The sequence below is a fragment of the Colossoma macropomum genome, unplaced genomic scaffold, assembly GCF_904425465.1.
Source record: "Colossoma macropomum unplaced genomic scaffold, Colossoma_macropomum, whole genome shotgun sequence".
Classification (NCBI taxonomy): Eukaryota; Metazoa; Chordata; class Actinopteri; order Characiformes; family Serrasalmidae; genus Colossoma; species Colossoma macropomum.
In genome coordinates this window covers 49,064,850-49,083,008 of record NW_023494791.1, presented here as the reverse complement: position 1 = coordinate 49,083,008, position 18,159 = coordinate 49,064,850, and the positions used below count along the sequence as shown (strand labels likewise).

Genomic DNA, 18,159 nt, shown 5'->3' with positions numbered 1-18,159 from the left:
TGAGTGTGTGTGTGTGTGGATTTGAATCCCAGCTGATTCATGGCGCCGCTGAGGCGCTTCACCATATACCATAGTACCACTAATACAAGGCCCTTGGAAATCTGTTTTAATTCGTGCTGTATTTTCTTTCCTACATTTACATTTCCCTGGAATTCTTCTTCAGCTCTTTGTCACTGCAGCCGTCTCTGTTTTGGAGCTCCCTCGGCTTTGCACTGTGCCTATTTGTTCTTCAGGAACATTGGTGAAATGTACAACCCCAATTCCAAAAACATTGGGACGCTGTGTAATATGTAAATAAATGTAAATATACAGAATGTAATGATGTACAAATCTTATAGACCCATATTTTATTCACAGTAGAACATAGAACACATATCAGATGATGAAAGAGAGACATTTTACCATTTCATGAAAAACATTAACTCATTTAGAACTTGATGGCAGCAACACATCTCAAAAAAGTTGGGACAGGGCCGCGTCTACCATTGAGTATCATCCCCTTGTCTTTAACAACAGTCTGTACTGAACTGTAACTCTGCCTGGATTCCTCTGAATAACTTCACAATGAGCTGCAGCAGATCTGTAAATCTGAAAACTCGCCCAGTTTCCCAAGAGTTTGGAGTGAAGAGTGACTGTTCCTCATTTCTCACACTGAAGACAGAAGAGGAGACGAGGAAGATCTCAGTTACTGTGAGGAAGAGCGCAGAACCGCACTAGAACAGAGACTCTACAGAAGAGGAGACGAGGAAGATCTCAGTTAATGTGAGGAAGAGCGCAGAACCACACTAGAACAGAGACTCTACAGAAGAGGAGACGAGGAAGATCTCAGTTACTGTGAGGAAGAGCGCAGAACCGCACTAGAACAGAGACTCTACAGAAGAGGAGACGAGGAAGATCTCAGTTAATGTGAGGAAGAGCGCAGAACCACACTAGAACAGAGACTCTACAGAAGAGGAGACGAGGAAGATCTCAGTTATGTGAGGAAGAGCGCAGAACCGCACTAGAACAGAGACTCTACAGAAGAGGAGACGAGGAAGATCTCAGTTACTGTGAGGAAGAGCGCAGAACCGCACTAGAACAGAGACTCTACAGAAGAGGAGACGAGGAAGATCTCAGTTAATACCAACTGTTCATCCAGTGGAGAGTGAGTGAGCAGCCAGCCAGCATGGGCAGTAGTATCTTTCAGCTATCAGCTCTTTACAAGCGCCTCTAGTGGTGCATTTCAGAATTGCAGTCACTCTTTCCTGACCTTATGAGAGACTTTTAACGTGACATTTTGTTTTTTCAGCACCAAAGTGTCTACAGTACATAGTAACGCTGCTTTCAAGCACAGGTGAGGTGATAGTTTTGTACGAGGAGGAGCTCGTTAACCTGTCGTGTGATACTGAGGCTGTGAAATGGGTGTTTATTTGCGCGCTGGTGGCAGTTTTTGTCTAGTTTACTGGTGTTTTGAACCCATACACTCTTAAAAAGGATGGATGAAGGTTCTTCAAGGGTTCTTTAGTAAAGAAAATTGTTCTATATAGAACTATAGAACTTCTACAAGGAACGATTTCATGCTTAAATAATTCTTGGTGAAATGGTTATTCAGACTGATATCTGAGAGGTTTTAACACATTGTGCAGTGACAGCAGAGCCGGTTCTCTGGTAATGGGCGTCTGTATGTGTGTCTCTGGCGCTCTCGATGTTACAAATGGCCTCTTCACCTTTACATATCATACACTGTTAGAAATAAAGGTCTGTTCAGGTACATTTTTAGTTCATCACGATACAAACCCCTGGTGTAAATGTTCCCTCAAAGCTCCAACAGTGGTTTTAAGGTCTGATTGTGATCCTTAAATAAGTGTTTCCAGGTGAAAAGTTCGTATTTGTACCTTTTCATAACCGAATGTTTTAAACAGAACAGTAAAATAAAGTCCTGGAGACGAGACGGGGTGTGTGGAGTCAGTACAGCTTAGAACATATCATTTCAGTGGATTATGGTTCAGTTATGTTCCCTGACTAAAGGTACTGAGATGGACCCTTGAGGGTTCCACCCCAGTGACAAGGAGCACTGCCCCAGAGTTTAGTACCTTTACTTCTGAGAGAGTATCCTGAGCTGAGAGGGCGGAACTGCGGCTCTGCATCTGGACCCTTCTCGACATGGAACCCCCCAAATACCAGGGGGTATTTCACACACTGCATATTGGTGTTGGTATGTTGGCACAGAGCAGGAAGGGCAGTTCTTAAACTCTAATAACAGGCTCTGAATCTCGTTTCCAAATCTGCCATTTTTTTGAAGAAGTCTCTAAGTTTGTGAGTTTCCTCTTTGGTAGCCAACATCATCATCATCATCGTTAACCGCTTAGTCCAGATAGGGTCGCGGTAGCAGTTGGGAGAGCAGAGAATCCCAGACGACCCTGTCCCCCTGCAACTTCCTCCAGCTCATTCCCGGGGACCCCAAGCCGTTCCCAGGCCAACTTGGAGATATAATCCCTCCAGCGCGTCCTTGTCCCGGTAGGCGTCCGGATCAGATGCCCGAACCACCTCAGCTGGCTCCTCTCGATGCGGAGGAGTAGCGGCTCTACTCCGAGCTCCTCCCAGATGGCCGAGCTCCTCACCCTATCAAATAGAGTGTAGCCCGCCACCCTGCAAAGAAAGCTCATTTCCGCCGCTTGTATTCGCGACCTCATTCTTCCGGTCATTACCCATAGCTCATGACCATAGGTGAGCGTCGGGATGTAGACCGACCGGTAAACAGTCCGGAACAGCGACCGCATTACTGCTGCCGCCTGTCCCAGCCTGCGGTCAATCTCACAATCCCTCTTCCTATTACTCGTGAACAAGACCCCGAGATACTTAAACTCCTCCACCTGGGGCAAGTCCCTTCCCCTTACCTGGAGTGGGCATGCCATCCTTTTCCGGGCTAAGACCATGGACTCAGACTTGGAGGTGCTGATCCGCATACCAACCGCTTCACACTCAGCTGCAAACTGCTCCAGTGTGCGCTGGAGGCATCCATGTGATCCGGCCAAAAGAACAACATCGTCTGCAAATAGCAGAGACACCACCCTCCGGCCTCCACACATAATGCCCTCCTGACCCCGGCTACACCTTGACACCCTGTCCATGAATATCACGAACAGGAGTGGGGACAGGGCACAACCCTGGCGGAGTCCAACGCTAACACTGAAAGAGTCCGACTTAATGCCGAGTATACGAACACAGCTCTCACTCCGGGAGTACAGAGATTGAATGGCCCGGAGTAGTAACCCCGGCACCCCATACTCCCGGAGGACCTCCCACAAGATATCTCGGGGAACACGGTCGTAAACCTTCTCCAAATCCACAAAACACATGTAGACTGGGTTGGCTAATTCCCATGCCCCCTCAACAATCCGTGAGAGGGTGAAAAGCTGGTCCATTGTTCTGCGGCCGGGACGGAATCCGCATTGTTCCTCCTCAATCCGAGGTTTAACTATCGGTCGAAGTCTCCTTTCTAGCACCTTGGCATAGACTTTCCCAGGGAGGCTGAGCAGTGTGATACCCCGATAGTTGGCACACACCCTCCAATCCCCTTTCTTAAAAATAGGGACCACCACCCCGGTCTGCCAGTCCAAGGGTACTGTTCCCGAGGTCCATGCAATATTGCAGAGGCGTGCCAGCCACGACAGCCCCACAATATCCAGAGCCTTAAGCATCTCCAGACGAATCTCATCCACCCCCGGTGCCTTGCCACTGAAGAGCTTGCCAACTACCTCAGTGACCTCCACCAGGGAAATGGAGCTTGACACGCCAGAGGCCTCTGGCCCTGACTCCCGTGAGGGAGGCATGTCTCCCGGATTAAGGAGTTCCTCAAACTGCTCCTTCCACCGACTGACAATATCCTCATTTGAAGTCAGAGTTTCTCCACCCCTGCCGAATACAGCTTGGGCGCAGCCACCCCGACCGCTCCTGAGTCGCCGGACAGTTGTCCAGAACCTCCTTGAGGCCGACAGAAAGTCTTTTTCCATGGCTTCTCCAAACTCCTCTCACGCCCTGTCAGTACCTATCTGCTTAGTTGGGAGTCCTTCAGGCCATCCAGTCCCTAAAGGCCTCTTTCTTCAGCTTGACGGCCTCCCTCACCCCTGGTGTCCACCAGGGGGTTCTTGGGTTACCGCCCTGACAGGCACCAACAAGCTTTTGGCCACAGCTACACACGGCAGCTTCTACAATGGAGGTTTTGAACAGGGTCCATTCAGACTCCATGTCTCCTACCTCCGGGACATGAGAAAAGCTCTACCGGAGGTGGGAGTTAAAATCTTTCCGAACAGGGGCCTCCGACAGTCGTTCCCAGCACACCCTCACTGTTTGCTTGGGCCTACCGGGTCTGGCCATCGGTCTTCCCTGCCATCTGATCCAACTCACCACCAGATGGTGATCAGTTGACGGCTCAGCACCTCTCTTCACCCGAGTGTCCAGAACATATGGTCCCAAGTCAGATGAAACGACAACCAAGTCGATCATTGACCTATGACCCAAGGAGCTCTAGTACCATATACACTTATGAACATCCTTGTGTTCGAACTTGGTGTTCGTTATGGACAATCCATGCCTGGCACAGAAGTCCAATAACAATTCACCATTCGGGTTTAGATCACGCAGGCCGTTCTTCCCAGTCACGCCTCTCCAGGTCTCCCAGTCATTGCCAACATGAGCATTGAAGTCTCCCAGTAAGACTATGGAGTCTGTAGGCGGGACCCTTTCCAGAACCCCTCCCACTTGCTCCAAGAAGGCCGAATACTCCGACCTGCTGTTTGGTGCATAAGCACACACAACAGTCAGAGTTTTCCTCTCTGCGATTTTAATTCACATTGAGGCGACCCTCTCGTCCACCGGGACAAACTCCAACTGCACGGCTGCCAGCCGGGGACTCGTGAGTATCCCCCCACCCGCCTGGCGCCTCTCACCCTGTGCAACCCCGGAGTAGGAAAGGGACCAACCCCTATCAAGGAGTTTGGTTCCAGAGCCGACACTGTGGGTGGAGGTGAGCCCAACTATATCTAGTTGGTACCTCTCAACCTCCCGCACAAGCTCCGGCTCCTTCCCCCCCAGTGAGGTTACATTCCACGTACCAAGAGCCAGTTTCTGCCGCAGGGGCCTAGGCCACCAGGGGCCCCCCCGCAATCTCCCACTGCCTGTACGGCACTGCACCGCTCCCCCATGCTGGACTTAGCGGGTGGTGGGCCCACATGGCCTCCCCACGTTGCCTCTTTGGGCTGAGCCCGGCCGGGTTACGTGGGCTACCCGGCCACCAGGCGCTCACCGGAGGACGCTACCCCCAGGCCTGGCTCCAGGGGTAGGTCCCGGTGACCCTCTCCCAGGCAGGGTACATGATTGTCTGTGTCCATTTTTCATGCAGGGGATTTTTTGGATCGAGTTAGTCTGGGTCTTCACTCCAGACCTGTTCGCCCTGGGAGACCCTACCAGGAGCATACTGCTCCCGACAACTTAGCTCTGAAGATCCCTTGACCACACAAGCCCTTCCGCCTCGACAAGGCCCCGATCCAGGAAGGGTGGTAGCCAACATGAACTTGTCTAATCCCTGTGTTTATAGCACGACTGAAAAAACTTCACAAATAAGAAACATATCCGCTTTTGGCTTCGTAGCTCTCCTGACTTTTCTTTATACAATGAACTCAAACAATGAGTACGATTACATGCACTTAGTAACAATTCGATAAATGCATAAAATCACATTTTGTCAGTAATACGACAAATCAACACGTTTTCATGCACTTGAGTAATCAGATAATGAGGTAACTCTGGGTCTACATGAGTCAGACAGACGGATTTCTACATTAAACCAGCCAATAAACTAACAGAAGAAGACGTGATGTAAACATAACGTAAAACTCAAAATTCATGCTGTGACTTTTTAAAAAAAAAAACATCACGCCGCTTTACTTGAAAATATGAACATACATCATCTAGAAGATGAAGAATATTTAAATCCTTAATTTCATTGAGAATGCAGTCGGTTTCAGCATCACTCCAGAAGTGTTTTGCTGCATCTTACGGTGACTTTTCCAGCACAGAAATCTGTTCCACACATGCACAGACTGAGAAATCCGAAAGAAATCAGAGCAAGAGTTCACATTCACTGAGAAATCTGATTACTAAGCGAAAATCCAGCCTCTTTATCAGATTTCTTAATCAAATTTCTAGATCGGAGTATGGTGTTTACATGACCATTTGAACAATCAGATAACTGCAGAAATCCGAATATGATCTGATTATTAAGTGCATGCAAACGCACTCACTGTAGCTTGAAAAAATACCATAAATACCATAAACCATAAAAAAAAGATGGCAGCGAAGCAGAGAAGCGTCTGAGCGTCATGCTTGAGTTTCGACCTTTGTGTCCAGCGCAGAGGGCCGAGCTCTAATAGCCACAGCTCACTGCTGAGTTTGACTGACGGCACGTTTGTGTAAAAACGCACAACAACTGTGTATTGCAGTATTAACTCTTAATAATGTGTTTATTACACTTTCACTGGCCTGTTAAATTCTTGGAGACACACACACACTCACACACACACAGACACACACACACAGACACACACACACACACACACACATACACACACACACACGCATACACAAACACGCACACACATGTCTGCTCTGTGCTGTGTATTGCGATGGTGACATGGTAAGTGTGATGAGGACAGTAAAGTTAATGATTTATCTGAGCTCTCGCTGCTGGAATCATAAAGCGCCTGGCATCCAACATTATCTCTGAATTAAAGCGATAGTTCAGCAAAAATGAACCCCCCCCACTAGACCAGCCCCCACACACACCCCCCAAATGTAGTTGATCAGCCAAAACATGTTCGGTGTCTGAAGTTTGCTTCTTTAGTTTTAGCACTGGAGCTACGAGGCTAATGTAGCTAACACGCAATGGAAGACTGTGCCCTTAAGCATTAGCATGGTGCTAACTGCTAACTGCAGGCCTGAATCATCACACGCTCGACTCAAAGCAGGTGAAGTTCAGTGTCTCTAATAGACTTTATGATGTGGTTTCTGACCCACTGGTATCTATAAACATGGTCAGTGTTGCAGTTAGCGCTATGCTAGTTGGTCTACATGAGCTTCCACTACTTGTTAGCTACATTAGACACACTTCCTTCTTTTCCCATGCCTTTAAAACTTAACCACTTCCTGTCTAGACTTTGCACTGCTTTAAATTATTTATATGTCTAGTTTGTGCCTTTTATTTCCTTCTTGAGCTTTTATGCTGTTTTGATTTGTTTTTATTGTTTTAATGTAAAACACATCGAAATGGCCTGTGTATGAAATGTGATGTTTGACTTGGCTTATATTGATTTTCCAAAAATTTCTGCATAATTAAACGGCTGATACACTAAAAGCTCCCTCACAGAAAGTTCCTACAGTAAATGGTTATGAATTCACTGCCTGATGACTGAGACACTGTTTTATGATAGTTTAGAGAACTTAAACTCCATTCATGGTGGAGGGATACATGCAGGGCGCTGTGAGGCAAAATAGTCCCCAAAGAAAACTTATTATTTCAGATTTTTCACTATTTTCATCATCAACATTCCATATAAACTCAGAAGACTCGTGTAGGTTCACTGGTGGTTCTGGACAGTAAATAAAATGTCTATATCTGTGTTGTAGTCATGGCGACCCCTGGTTCCTATCACCACCACTGTAAAGACATCTGAACCATTTCACACCAAACCGCTCTGAATCACTCTGATTACATCTCGGTTATAGTGGGATTTTGAAGCATCAGGGGAATTCCACCCTAAAAACTCTGGGAATTAGATTTTCCACTGAACTGTCACTAAGGACACTGTGTTATTGTGTTTAAAGGGTCAGTAAAACAGTGATAAAAGAAGGTAATGTGTTTTAAGTGTTGTTCTCTGTCATAAAGTGCTCTGCAGGCTGTTAAGAGGTTTCAGACTGAACGGTTCACTTTTTTATAGATGGCTCACTTTTACTACCAGTGCAGCAGAACAGGAAGTTTAAAAAAAACCTAATGGATTCAGACTGAACACACACACACACACACACACACACACACACACACACACTGTGCTGATGGGAGTGATTGAGTTTGGAGTGTGTGTGATGGATATGATTAGATGAGCTCATCGGGTTGCCAGCCTCTCTTCTGTGGAGAGAGACAGTATTGGGTTGCCAGATGTGTATTTTAACCCTTTTTTGTACTTCATCATCATCACTGTTGTTTATAAAGCACCTTTCCCACGTCAGGCACGCTTTACAATCAGACGACGTGTACAGGTTAAAAAGGAAGTGTACAAATAATAATAAAAACATTACAGTCATCACAAATATGATATCTGTCTAAGACGATGTGATTGATTTTATACACCTGTTAGCAGTGGGTGTGGCTGAAACACCTGAACTCAATAATAAGAAGGGGTGTCCCAATACTTTTGGCCCTACAGTGTATGTCACTGACTGTGAATATGAGTTGTAGTCTAAGCAGGTTCCGGGTAGTTGTTAGGAATGGAAAACAGTGGCTTCCTATTCGCCAGCTTCTTGTTTGAATTTTCTTGTTCCACGTTAAACGATTCTGGCGCCTCAGGCGAAATATGGCTCATGTCTTTTATGTCACTGATCAGCTCTCAGGATCAGCTAACATAGAGAAATATCAGCCAAGTGCATATACACACACACACACACACACACACACACATTATATATATATATATATATATATATATATATATGAAAAATTCTTTCTTAAGATCGTCTCAGAGAAATAAAGCAGATCTCAAATGTTATAATTATGAAGAATCACTGATTTCTGAGCTGTTTCTCCTGAACCTCCTCAGGAGAACAGAGGAAACTAACATCAGCGTCTCACTGTGAGACGTTCTGGTGATGAAGGAGAAAAGCGCGAGTTCTCCTTCTGCACTGACGGACTGCTGAGAGGGTTCTGTGATCTAGAACAGAGCTGTATAAGAGAACGATGAGATCTCACACTGTTCTTATGGAGATATTACTCAGCTGAGACGAGTCAGACACTGAAGAGTTAATCCACATGTGAGACAACATTTTGATCAAAGTGAGAAAATCTGAGTTTTATTTCTCAGGAGACAAATTTCAGAAACAGGAGAAAACGGCTTCAGTGTCAGTCTGATTACAAACTGGACTGAACTGTGTCCAGGAGAAGAACCTGAGATCAAGAGGAGATCTCATTTATCAAATATATTTTTTTTTCCCCGATTAGCTGAAAAGATAATAAAGACATCGACAATAGAAATATAGAAATCATCAGGATTAGAACCTGACGGTTTGCTTTCTAATGGGTAGAGACCACTAGTTTCCTCTAGAACACCTTTAGATCCCATTAGGAAACCAACAAATACATTCAGAATATGCGGTTGGTCGCCTATTAAACCTTTAGAGTTCCTTACACTGTGATATGAACCCATTAAAAGCCTGAGTGCTGTGAGTTTGTGCTGAATCACTGAGTGAGGTGTACACAGGTTTAGGGTCGTTGTGTTCTGTGTTCAGCGGCTGCTGTGCAGTTGTGCTGTTGTTGGAATTAGCGGTAGCTACATGCTAATCTGCCTACAGAGAACAACAGGCTTTGTGTGTGAGAGAGAGAGAGGGAGAGAGAGAGAGGAAGGTAGTGAACAATAGCAGTAGTGTACAACACGTTCCAGCAGTCACACTCACTCACGCACTCACCACAGCGCCTTTCATTTCACTTTAACAGTGATTAAACTGGCAGGGGAATTCCACCAATCTTTCAGAATTTCCATGTAATCCACTAGTTGAGCCCAATCAGTCAATTAATCAAGCTTTATTTCAACTCAGAAGTACACTGAGGGTGACCCTCATTTACAGTGTAGCCAAGCAACAAACAGGGACTGAAAAAGTTCAAATGAAGTTCATCAACGAACATAAACACCACCACGTCAGTGTTACTGCAGTGCTGAGAATGATCCACCACCCAAATAGTACCTGCTCTGTGAGAGTCCATGGGGGTCCTGACCACTGAAGAACAGGGTAAAAGGGGGCTAACAAAGTATCAGAGAAACAGATGGACTACAGTCTGTAACTGTAGAACTACAGAGTGAAACTATACGATCAGTGGAGCTGATAAAATGGACAATGAGTGTAGAAACAAGGAGGTGGTCAGAATGTTATGCCTGACCGGTGTACTTCATTGTTATTTTCTGCCTGTTTCTTTTTGAGCTATTTTTATTTCTTTATGAATCTTCCTGTCTTGCTGATTTGTGTTTATGTTCGTTCATAAACTTCATTTGAACTTTTTCAGTCCCTGTTTGTTGCTTGGCTGCACTGTAAATGAGGGTCACCCTCAGTGCACTTCTGAGTTTAAATAAAGCCTGAATACTCGAAATTCTGTACAAATTCTGTTGAAATGTAATCTAACGGGCGAAGCTGATCATGTTGAGCTGTTGGTACTGAAAGCTCAGTGTGTTTAGTCTGATCTCGTGTTCGGACTCTCAGGTGGGTCTGATCTGCTAATCAGACACTTTTAGTCAAACTTGTGGAGCCCACGCAGCTCGAGTGCTGCCTGTCATTAAAGCAAAACAGGGGGACACCCCACCAAGTATTGAGAAATTCCAAAATTCATGTTAAAATTTCAAAGATTCTCCTTTTCACTCTGATCATTATGCTGTAATGAAAAGCTCTATTAAAGGAGAGAGAAACACAAAGTAGCAGCGTTTTCACTGGTGCTGTCAGACGTTTGGACCTCGCTGTGTGTATAAATATACATAAACACGTCTAACAGTGATCACACCGGTGTCTTCTCTCTCTCCCTCCCTCTGTCTCACTGTCTCTCGCCCTCGCTCCCTTCCCCCAGTCTTAGATTCAACCCAGCGCCCCTTTTGTCCCAATCTCAGCTCTGTCTCTCTCTCTCTCTCTCTCTCTCTGTCTCTCTCTCTCTCTCTCTCTCTCTCTCTCTCTCTCTGTCTCTCTCTCATGCCTGCATTGCTAATTCCTGTCTCTGTATGCTGTGAATGCAGTGAATGCTGCATCACCTCACTCAGCCATTCACTGTTCGGCCTTCTGAGCCAACTGCGCTGCATTGAACTCAACTGAACTGGATCACTTTGTTCACCGCATGTGGTTACAGTGACGCAACACCGTGTGCGTCGTTGTGGACGCTCACACACTAACTGAAGACAAACTTGACCCACAGTGTACACAGACAAGGCATGAGCCATTATGAAAATGTGTAGAAGCAGACGTCCAGCTCCAGACATGCCTTCACTGATCGTTTGGGGAAATGGGTGAATTAGATTTTCCACCACACTGTTTCTTTAAGCTCCTCAGTAGATCCGCTCCCTGTCCTTTAAAGCTGCACTACGTAAGTTGTTTGTTGTTTAAACTGGAGGTTACTGGGTGAGGAGAAAATAAACACACTAAAATATGATGAGTGAGTTGCTGTGAGTCACTCTGTAAATTGTGCAATAATAATTTAAAAGTCAGAGACGTCGAGTTTTTCACACCATGTCGTGCGTCTTTACGCGTTCTTGAAGGATCTTCCTGTCATTTTTGTGAATGTAGAGTATAAATTTCAATGAAAATCTGCTGTTTTGTTTAGTTTTTCTACAGCAAACTGATCTTGGACAGAGAATTTCTAACAAGGCGAACTACCACTCAGCACTGACTTCAGGTTTGGTCAGACACTAGAGGGCGCTCCCGAGTGAGTTCAGCATGAATGGGTTCTTATGGGGCTTTATAATTGTCATGTTGTGCTGCATCTGGTGTGTTTTAAGCGCCTGTTCTATGGAGTGATTCAGAGTTTTCAGCACGCCTGAAACCATCCAGTAATGGTTATCTGACTAGGCTATTCGCAGATTTCACTCAGTTTTTGGCATATTTTGCTCCGTTTTTGGTAAATTTAACTCAGTTTCTTACAGATTTCACAGATTGACAGTATCACTGCACTGTACCTCATAGAAACCCATACAGGATCAGATGTGGCTTGAATGTACACTGTTAGGACTGTTGATCTAAAGTCTTTAAGAGAAACAGACCAATGCTAATCCTCTGACCCCTCAGCTAGCGTTATTAGCCTAGCCACAGCGGTGTGTGTCGTCCAGCCTGCGGTCAGACTCAGCTGAGTGGGAGTGCGGAGCTTCTTTAGGGCTCTGAATTAAATCTGCTCCATTAAATTAAAAACCTCCTCACTGAGGACTCTGCTGTGACCTCTGACCCCAGTCTCTGAGTGATTAATCTGTTTCTGAGCTCACAGTGAGATCATCTGTAGCTCCAACGCAGTCAGACGGCCGACGTTTACGCACGCACTGTTTACATTCAAACTCTGTTTATAGTCAGTACACAAACAAACATGCCTGACAGTCTGTCTCTCTCTCTCTCTCTCTCTCTATATCTCTCTCTCTCTGTATTCTCTCTCTCTCTCTCTCTGTATCTCTCTCTCTGTCTCTCTCTCTCTGCAGGCTGTGCAGTCTGACGCTGAAGAAGTTGGTGGTTCTGAAGGAGTTGGATAAAGAGCTGATCTCGGTCGTCATCGCCGTCAAAATCCAGGCAAGCGCTTCAGATCATTCATACGTTCATCTGCTCATCCGTTCATGTCTCCATGCACTCATCTGTCCTTATATTTATTCATTAATCAATCAATCCAAAGTGCTTATTTTCGCTCTTGCAGGGTCATTTTTCTGTATGCAAATGAAATACTGCTGCTTGGTCTGCAGTAAATGTCAGTGTAACGCTAATATAAATTCATATATGATTATCACTTTACAGCTCTGTAGTTTTATAGTATGATTCTCCTTCCTGTAACAGCTCGTGTCGTATGGTTTTGGTTAGTGATTATATTATAGACTAGTCTGTAAGTTAGTGAGTTATATATTCTATGGTGTGTTTTGTATACTGTGTATTATAATAAGTCTGCGCTGTATGTTCTCTGAGTGAGGGTTCATTCACAGCTTTTATGGAGTCTCTGTGTAATTTACATGAACTGTGTGACCTCAGGGCTCCAAGCGTATCCTGCGCTCTCATGAGATCATGCTGCCCCCTACTGGAGCAGTGGAGACTGACCTGGCCCTCACTTTCTCTCTGCAGGTAAACACACTGAAACAGTAACAATACACTGCATATATCACTCAGACACAGTAACATATGATACACTAAATACATATACATCAATCTGAATTTATCAGAGATTTCGCTGGAATCAACTCGTACAATGTGACGCACTGAACTAAGCGCTCTGTGATAACATACAAGTTATACGTTATACTGATATATACAGATATACATTGATACACACAAATATATACTGACATGTACTGATATGAGGTATATATGATATATACAGATCTATAATGATATGTACTGATACATAAAGATATACATATATGTATATATACTACAGATTTGATAAATACACACTGATACATATTGATATGTACTGATATACACAGATATATACTTATATATACACTGATGCATACTGACACATACTGATATATACTGATATATACTTATATATATACTGATACATACTGATCTATACTAAAATAGATTAATGAAAACGTACTGCTCCATACTGATATATACTAATACACTGGTACCTGTTGGTAATGCTGGTGTGCGGTTCTGTGTGCAGTATCCTCACTTCCTGAAGCGAGAGGGGAATAAGCTGCAGATTCTGCTCCAGAGGAGGAAGCGCTACAAGAACAGAACCATTCTGGGCTATAAAACTCTCGCCGCTGGATCTGTGGACATGGCTGAGGTTCTACATCACACCTGAAACTGTCTGCTGAGGTTCTAGCAGCGTACTGTTTCTGTCAGAACAAAACCTCGATATCTCCAAAAAGGAACGTTTGATACACTGTAAACAACAGGCAATTTAAAATAACGTTAAAAAAGACAAAAGTAGAGATACAGGTTTTGTTCTCACAGCGACAGCATAAATAAAACAAATGCCACATTTTATTATTATTATTATTACAAAAGTTTGTACACCCCTGGTAAATGTCCATGTATGTGTTTGTTTTCTGAGTGTAAGCAAGTCACACACCCTCAACATAAAATGTGGTGTGTACATTCATAGAAATTGTGTTCGAAAATTTGCAGAAAAATGTCCTCTGTGTGTCTGTAGAGGAGTGTAAACTTACTCTCGCTTAGAAAATCAACAACAACATGGAATTAGACCAACTTTTGTACATAACTGTATGTAATACATATGGGGCATATTATTAGATATGACACTGGCCCTGTATAAAACCCTGTGTGTGTGTGTGTGTGTGTGTGTATGTGTGTGTGTGTGTAGGTGATGCAGCACCCTGCTGAGGGGGGTCAGGTTCTCTCTCTCTGCAGCCATCAGAAGGATCTCCAGGGTAAAGTGGCTGAGATCTGGATTTACTCTCTGTCCAGTCAGCCTATCGACCACGAGGAGGCAGCACTGCTGGGACAGAAGATCAAATGCTCCGGTAACACACACACACTCACACACACACACACACACACACACACACACACACACACACACACACTCACACACACACACACACACACACTGACATTTCCTGTCAAAACTGTTTTTAAGTACAAGTTATACATTTTTTAGCTTCAGGAAAAAAAAACAGAAAAACGATATATAACAGAAAATAAACAGCTAAATCTGCTCTCAGCTGTTCAGTGTTCAGTGAGTCCCTCTTCACCTTTATTCCAGCTTCCATTCTGTTCAGGAGACTCACTTTCAGCTCCTCAGAGAATCTGCAGACACACCTCCAAAGTTCAGTCTTAGAAGCTGGTTGATCATTTTCTGAAGTAATCAAACACATTCAGTGGTGTTGAGGTCTGGACTCTGGGGTGGTCAGTCCATCGTTCAGCTTCTTTGTTTGATGTGTCCGTCTCCTTTTCTCAGTGAGGTTCTTCTTGACAGCTACACATCCTTTCAGACCCACAGCGCTGAGTCGTCTTCTCACAGTGGAAGGATGGACAGAAACACCTGTGGATGTTTTCAGATCTGAAGCAGCTTGATTTTCTCCTCTCTCTCAGAGATGAAAGCTTTAAGTGCTGTTTATCTGATGGGGGCAGTTTTGGGGTCGACCAGCTCTTCCAGGTGGTTGTTAGGAGACACAGTTTCTCTGGAGCTTTAATCAGTTTTTTGAGCTCCTGATTTGGAAACTCACTTATTTTCCTTTGACTTTCTCCTTCATTATGCAAGTGGATTATTTTAATCCTCTCCTGAAAAATGAATAACTTGTCAACAACTTGTACTTAATGGTTTTACTGGAAATAAATTATATGAATAAATAAATGAAGGGTCTCTTAGATTGATGAGTGCATACATGAACATAAACACTCACACTCATGTATGCAGAAGTGAACACTTAAACATGATGATGATGATGATGATGATGATTATTATTATTATTATAATCATTCTTGTTATTTTTGAGTCAGGGGTCATTTTAAAGCTGATGTTTGTTTATTTGTTTGTTTGTAGATAATTACTCTGAGGAGGAGTACGAGAGTTTCTCGTCAGAGCAGGAGGCCAGTGATGATGCGGTACAGGGGCAGGTCAGCCTGTCAATCATTTCATATTTACTTACTGACTAATCTGTTTGTTTATTATTTACTTTTGGGTTTGATCTGATATCTTCATTTCTTGTCTGAACAGAAAAATAATGTGGTGTTGTAAATTACAGTGTTTTAATAAACATGTAATAATAAACCCTAAAACCTGACAGACACGTCCCAGCTTAACACACCTTACCTTCTGGGTCAGAAGCTCAGCCCTGATTGGTCAGAAGGCTAACACTGATTGGTCAGACACTCAGCCCTGATTGGTCAGAGGGTCAACACTGATTGGGCAGAAGCTCTGTTGCGGGACGGCGGGGAGGCGGACCCAAGTGCAGAAATGGAAACAGAAAAAATGATGGGAAAAAATGAGTTGTTGTGATACTGGGTTGTGGATCCAAAACATGCACCTGAGGTGACCCAAAGCCAGGTTCGAACTGGCGATGTATTGATCGGCGCTTCGTGGCGTTGCCACTGCGCCACTGAGGAGCACAGGTAACTACCGGCAATAACACCTCAAGGAAGGGGGAAAAGAAAAGGCGGGAAAATGACGAACGGCAAACAAAAGAGACGCTGAGAGCAGCGTGCTCAAACAAAGGCTGAACTAGAGAGGCGAGAGGACAGATAATAGGAAAAACAAAAAACACTTCCACTCCAAAAATGAAGGGAAGGCAGACCTCTTCTTTTCCTTTTTTTATTTATTTATTATTTATTTATTTATTTATGGCTTTAAGCCGCTTTGGGACAGTTTCTTCTCTCAGCCCTCTTTTCTTTTCTTTTTTAGTTTTGGGGCAGTTTCTTCTCTTTTCTTTTCTTTGCTTTTCTTTTCTTTTCTGACACTAAGTACCGTACCGGTCACCCCTCTACAAAGGTGTGACAAACACCACTGTTTGCCTTGACCTTAAGTAGAGGAGTCCGCAGGTGTGTCGCGTTGGGCCTAATCAGCCCGCGGACTTCTGGGAACTGGAGTTTCCTGAAGTTATGGCCCTGTGCCGCGGTCGCCCTCTGCCGGCAGCTGGCGGCGCAGGCTGGACACCCTGCCGCCGTCGCCCTCTGCTGGCAGCAGGCGGCGCAGGCTGGACACCCTGCCGCCGTCGCCCTCCGCTGGCAGCAGGCGGGGCCGGCTGAACCCTTACAAGCTCTGCCTTGTTAGATCAGAAGCTCTGCCCTGACTGGTCCAGAGCATGGCCATGATTGGTCAGAAGGCTAACACTGACTGGACAGAAAGTTAACACTGATTGGTCAGAAGATTAACCTTGACTGGTGCAAGAGCAACCGTGGTGATGTGTCCTGGTAAAAAGTGATCCACAGCTGTGAGACAGAAAATCCAAACTTAGACTAAAGTTTAACTTTTCTGGATGAAAAATAAATCACCTCACTGTGTGTGTGTGTGTGTGTGTGTGTGTGTCTGTGTGTGTCTGTCTGTCTGTGTGTGTGTGTGTGTGTGTGTCTGTCTGTCTGTGTGTGTGTGTGTGTGTCTGTCTGTCTGTCTGTGTGTGTGTGTGTGTGTGTCTGTCTGTCTGTGTGTGTGTGTGTGTGGTCTGTCTGTGTGTGTGTGTGTGTGTCTGTCTGTCTGTGTGTGTGTGTGTGTGTCTGTCTGTCTGTGTGTGTGTGTCTGTCTGTCTGTGTGTGTGTGTGTGTGTCTGTCTGTCTGTGTGTGTGTGTGTGTGTCTGTCTGTCTGTGTGTGTGTGTGTGTGTGTTTTTCCTCACCAGGACCTTGAAGATGACGAGTTTGATGTGAGGAAGCCTAAAAAACAGCGCAGATCAATCGTACGGACAGCGTCCATCACAAGAGTAAGACACCCTCACTCTCTCACTCACTCACTCACTCATTCATTCATATACTCACTCATTCATATACTCACCTGCTCACTCACTCACACACTCACACACACCTTTATATACTCACTCACTCACTCTCTCACTCACTCACTCATTCACTCATTCATTCATATACTCACTCATTCATATACTCACCTGCTCACTCACTCACACACTCATTCACTCATTCATTCATATACTCACTCATTCATATACTCACCTGCTCACTCACTCACACACTCACACACACCTTTATATACTCACTCACTCACTCTCTCACTCACTCACTCATTCACTCATTCATTCATATACTCACTCATTCATATACTCACCTGCTCACTCACTCACACACTCACACACACCTTTATATACTCACTCACTCACTCATTCACTCATTCATTCATATACTCACTCATTTATATACTTACCTGCTCACTCACTCACACACTCAGCCCCCCCCACATACTCACTCACTCACACTCACTCTCTCACTCTCTGACTGCTCTAATGTGTTTCCTTCTTTGTCTTGTGTGTGTGTGTGTGTGTGTGTTGTGTGTGTGTGTGTGTGTATGTGTGTGTGTATGTGTGTGTGTGTGTGTGTGTGTGTCGTCTGGGTCGTGTCTCCTCATTAGCAGCAGAACTTTAAGCAGCGTGTTGTCGCTCTGCTGAAGCGGTTCCGCGTCTCTGATGAGGTAAGACTCTCTGCCGCCCCCCGCAGGACACACTGACACACTGCGTCTTCTCTAGTACAGGCGTTTAGAGCGCTTTAATGTACAGTACAAACA

At 44.8% G+C, this 18,159-nt stretch overlaps 1 protein-coding gene across 5 annotated transcripts in view; it reads left to right on the top strand.

The window, feature by feature from the left end:
- Window positions 1-18,159, top strand: part of pacs2 (phosphofurin acidic cluster sorting protein 2) — a 76,303-nt gene that overhangs the window by 35,398 nt on the left and 22,746 nt on the right. For 4 of the 5 annotated variants that reach the window (XM_036575250.1, XM_036575252.1, XM_036575253.1 and 1 more), the window contains exons 2-8: window positions 12,459-12,546; window positions 12,994-13,083; window positions 13,631-13,756; window positions 14,297-14,456; window positions 15,479-15,552; window positions 17,267-17,347; window positions 18,007-18,066. In XM_036575250.1, the coding sequence (XP_036431143.1) occupies window positions 12,459-12,546; window positions 12,994-13,083; window positions 13,631-13,756; window positions 14,297-14,456; window positions 15,479-15,552; window positions 17,267-17,347; window positions 18,007-18,066 (679 nt within the window). The remainder of the gene's footprint in view (window positions 1-12,458; window positions 12,547-12,993; window positions 13,084-13,630; window positions 13,757-14,296; window positions 14,457-15,478; window positions 15,553-17,266; window positions 17,348-18,006; window positions 18,067-18,159) is intronic. The other variant, XM_036575251.1, reaches the window with a different exon arrangement.